At 40.8% G+C, this 3,480-nt stretch overlaps 1 protein-coding gene across 1 annotated transcript in view; it reads right to left on the bottom strand.

The window, feature by feature from the left end:
- LOC107554690 (mediator of RNA polymerase II transcription subunit 12) overlaps window positions 1–3,480 on the bottom strand; it is a 53,559-nt gene that overhangs the window by 34,196 nt on the left and 15,883 nt on the right. Inside the window, exons 15-16 of the mRNA XM_016237274.1 lie at window positions 1,715–1,859; window positions 648–766 (exon numbers count right to left, since the gene is read on the bottom strand). Of these exons, the coding sequence (XP_016092760.1) occupies window positions 648–766; window positions 1,715–1,859 (264 nt within the window). The remainder of the gene's footprint in view (window positions 1–647; window positions 767–1,714; window positions 1,860–3,480) is intronic.

Genomic DNA, 3,480 nt, shown 5'->3' on the forward strand with positions numbered 1-3,480 from the left:
AGGGACATCTATCACCGTTGCACTCACGTCTCGCACAAGAGAGCCGCATGCTTAGAAAGCCATGTAAAATTAATGCAAGTTCAACTTTTAAAAAAACATGTCTCGAAACTTTCTGGCGGTTTTTCCCCATCCCACTGCATCTCATGTTTTTAAATGAAGAAAGTACTCTTTGTGATTGGTTTTCGGTCCTTTGTATTAAACTATACATACATACATGATGCTGTTTTGCTTCTAATCATTTAAGCATCTTAATTATATATGGTTTATAAGCATTAATTAAAGAATTAAATTATGCACTTTTTTCCAAAGATAGTGGTGTTATTTTATTGCTTTGAATAAACGTGCATTAGTGATATTTTGCTTGATGCGCCCTCTTGTGGCCTCAGGAGAGAAGTCAAAAGCTTTTTCCCTCTAACTGAAATTATGCCTTTTAAATTCGAATATACATAATATTTAAGTACAAAATTCAAATTTAGATTTTCAGCCATTTTGACAGCCCTAGCATAGAGTAAGATTTGTGGAAACGTAAATGATAAAAATCAGGCTGCGCCAAAATTAGTGAAATGCGAAATGGTGAAAAGTATATTTTGGTTTAAGACAAAAAAATAGGCAGGTCACAGCAGTTCATTGATGCAAGTCAGGCTGACCTGAGAGGTGACCTGGTGCTGGTCAAAGTGTGAGAGGTGCTGGAATTTAGAGAAAATGTCTTCAGCGGTGGGAAAAGCCTCTGGTTTACTCCTCTTCCTCTTCTGACCTTCCTCACCTCCTGAGGACAGAAAACAAAAGACAAAGATCAATGAATAGATAGCACACATGAGAGAGAGAGAGAGAGAGAGAGAGAGAGAGAGAGAGAGCGAGCCCTTAGAGGATTTCAATCAGATGAAATACGGAGATTGTTATTGAAGTATAAAGTGCTCTCATCCAGCATCCATCAGTCAACCACTGTCTGAGGCCACTCCGTCAAAAGCTTTTTCAGATTAAAAGCTCCTGGACCGGTGACTTATTCACGCACAGAGTTGCCACGGGGTGACGGGTTAGTGTTTTTGTCGTGCTTGAAATATTAATAACTGTGGGTTGAGCCATTTAATGTCTCAGGCTGCTGCGAGGGAAATAATGGGATGTTCAATTACACCTCCATTAAAAAATGAAAGCAAATGCAGGGCTGCACTTTCTGACCCAGTCGGCAGCTAAGCTTGAATATAATAGACCATGATTGCAAATTAGCATCGAGATGGGGCTACAGCTATAAATATTCAATGACAGCAACAGAGGTTCAGTGCTATGAAAGGCTGTTAATAATGGAGAAAAAATGGGAAAAAAAGACTAATGTAATTGAGCATTAATGATGAACGGTCTCTATTCGGCCCTCGAGGAGAGACAGCGATCTAAATGTGTCACTCGGAGCCGAAAGGTGAAGCTAAAGCACACAACTGCAGTCAAGACTGATTGTGACTGAAAATGATTTGTGTTACATACCACAGCAATAAAAGAGAGCTTAAAGATCTCAGTAAACAATAGTTTGGTTGCTAAAAAGCTGCAAAAAGATTCTTCAAATAAGCGAAATTTTGTGTTTGATAGACAAAACAACAGCATACTGGTTTCTAGCAACATGAGGGTTAATGAATGACTTTGATTCCTTTGCAAATAAATTTCAAGAGGAATGAGTAATACAGTCATCCAAATCTGTCGGTTTGAGTTGTGTTCATCGCCGCACCTGTCTCTGCTGTACTCTTGCGGTTGAGAACCTTCAGGATGTCTTTGGTGATCTTCTTGATGGCGTGGCGAGCTTCATCTCGCTGTTTGCCAACCCCATAGAGAACCACCAGACGCTGGTTACACTCGTGACTTGCGCTCTCCTCCTGAAAAACAACCAGTTTAGTCACAATATTAGTCACATACACTACAATTCAAATTTTTTAAAGGGTGGTGGGGGGGGGGTCTAATGCTATTTCATGCATTCCGAGTTATCCACACTGTTAAAGAGTTGGATCGTCATGCTAAACATGGCCAAAGTTTCAAAAAACGATTTGGATATATGATATATCACACACACATCAACCATCGGCAGTGCTGCACAGGACTTGCTCAAGAAAAATGTCTCTAAAGGAGTGTGTTTTTGGATGTGAGGGAAAGATAATCTTGTTCTGCTTCCCAAAGAACCCAGCATTACGTGAACAGTGGATGCAGTTTGTTTTCCCAGGGTGAGCAACGGATTTAAGGCACTGGATTTGCACATAGTTTGATACCGAAAGATGGAGCTGTCCCAGCGATAAAAGATCGCGGTCGTGAGTCGGAACCGCAGACGGTAAGTGAAACCGCATCAAATTTCTGGGTTTTGTGCAAGTGCTCGTGACTAGTGGTCGACCGATATATTGCCAAGGCCGATATATCGGCTGATATTTGGCATTTTTCAAATATCGGCATTGGCCGATAAGTTTTCCTGTTTGGCCAATGCGTTCGACGCGGGACTTTTATTTTGACGGCGCTGAGAGCGGCAGCGCTTGCGCACACGGTGCTCACATTCTCCATCTTGTTTGCCGTCGTCATTAACAGTTCTGTCTAATACGGATAGTAGTCTGTCTAATAATCAGATAGAACTGTTAAACAAAGGAATTAAAATATATACAAAAAGTATTATAACGATTGCTTTTATATTATTAGTAATAGAAAGGCAAACATTATAATACTTTCTTGTTTGCCGTCAGCATTCAGCAAATACGCATTTACATCATTTAAACAAATCAATTTTAGTCAGTTATTGCGCTCCTATTTCATTGAGCTCTGTCTGTTTGGCGCGCATGCGCGTGGCGGCGCTCGTTCTAAATGAAGTCTGTGGAGTTTAGCGGAGAATCGCAAAGCAAAAGCTCATGCACTTCTGACAGCAAAATGGAAATATTTCCATGGCTTTTTTAACATTTACAGATGGGAGAATATACCTGTGAAATGTAAGTTATGCATTAAGGAAAACAACACATCTCAAACACATTAAACAGCGCGTCTCTGTCAGCCTCACACGCAACCTTTCTGTCAGAGCAAGTGCGAGCCGCTTTGAACTGAAACTATAAACTACAGGCTACTAGGAGAGAAATAAAACGCAGAAATTATTTAAATGCAAAAGCAAAAAAAAAACAACGCTCTGATTAGTTGAACTCTTCATCTTTTTCTGTTGCTTGTTTTGAATACTGCGCGTGGACAGAGGCGTCACTAGATTTTTGCGTAGTTTAGAGTGACAAATCGTACCAGCGTACTTTGAGGACAAAATGTGTAGCCGCTACACAAAATACGTACAAGTTGGCAGGTCTGTATTAATAAGCAGCAAATTAGGAGTTCATTGAGGCAAAAGCTGCAGTCCGTATGTTTTGCCTCTTTGTCGCCATCTCTGTTTGAAAACCTGCAATTGCAGCTGTGTGCGGAATTATCTTCCTTGCGTGGGTTGTGCACCGGCACGGCTCCAGCGCGGATGAATCTGTTTTGAGGAGT

The sequence above is a fragment of the Sinocyclocheilus grahami genome, unplaced genomic scaffold (assembly GCF_001515645.1).
Source record: "Sinocyclocheilus grahami isolate Dianchi unplaced genomic scaffold, SAMN03320097.WGS_v1.1 scaffold510.1, whole genome shotgun sequence".
NCBI classification, from domain to species: domain Eukaryota; kingdom Metazoa; phylum Chordata; class Actinopteri; order Cypriniformes; family Cyprinidae; genus Sinocyclocheilus; species Sinocyclocheilus grahami.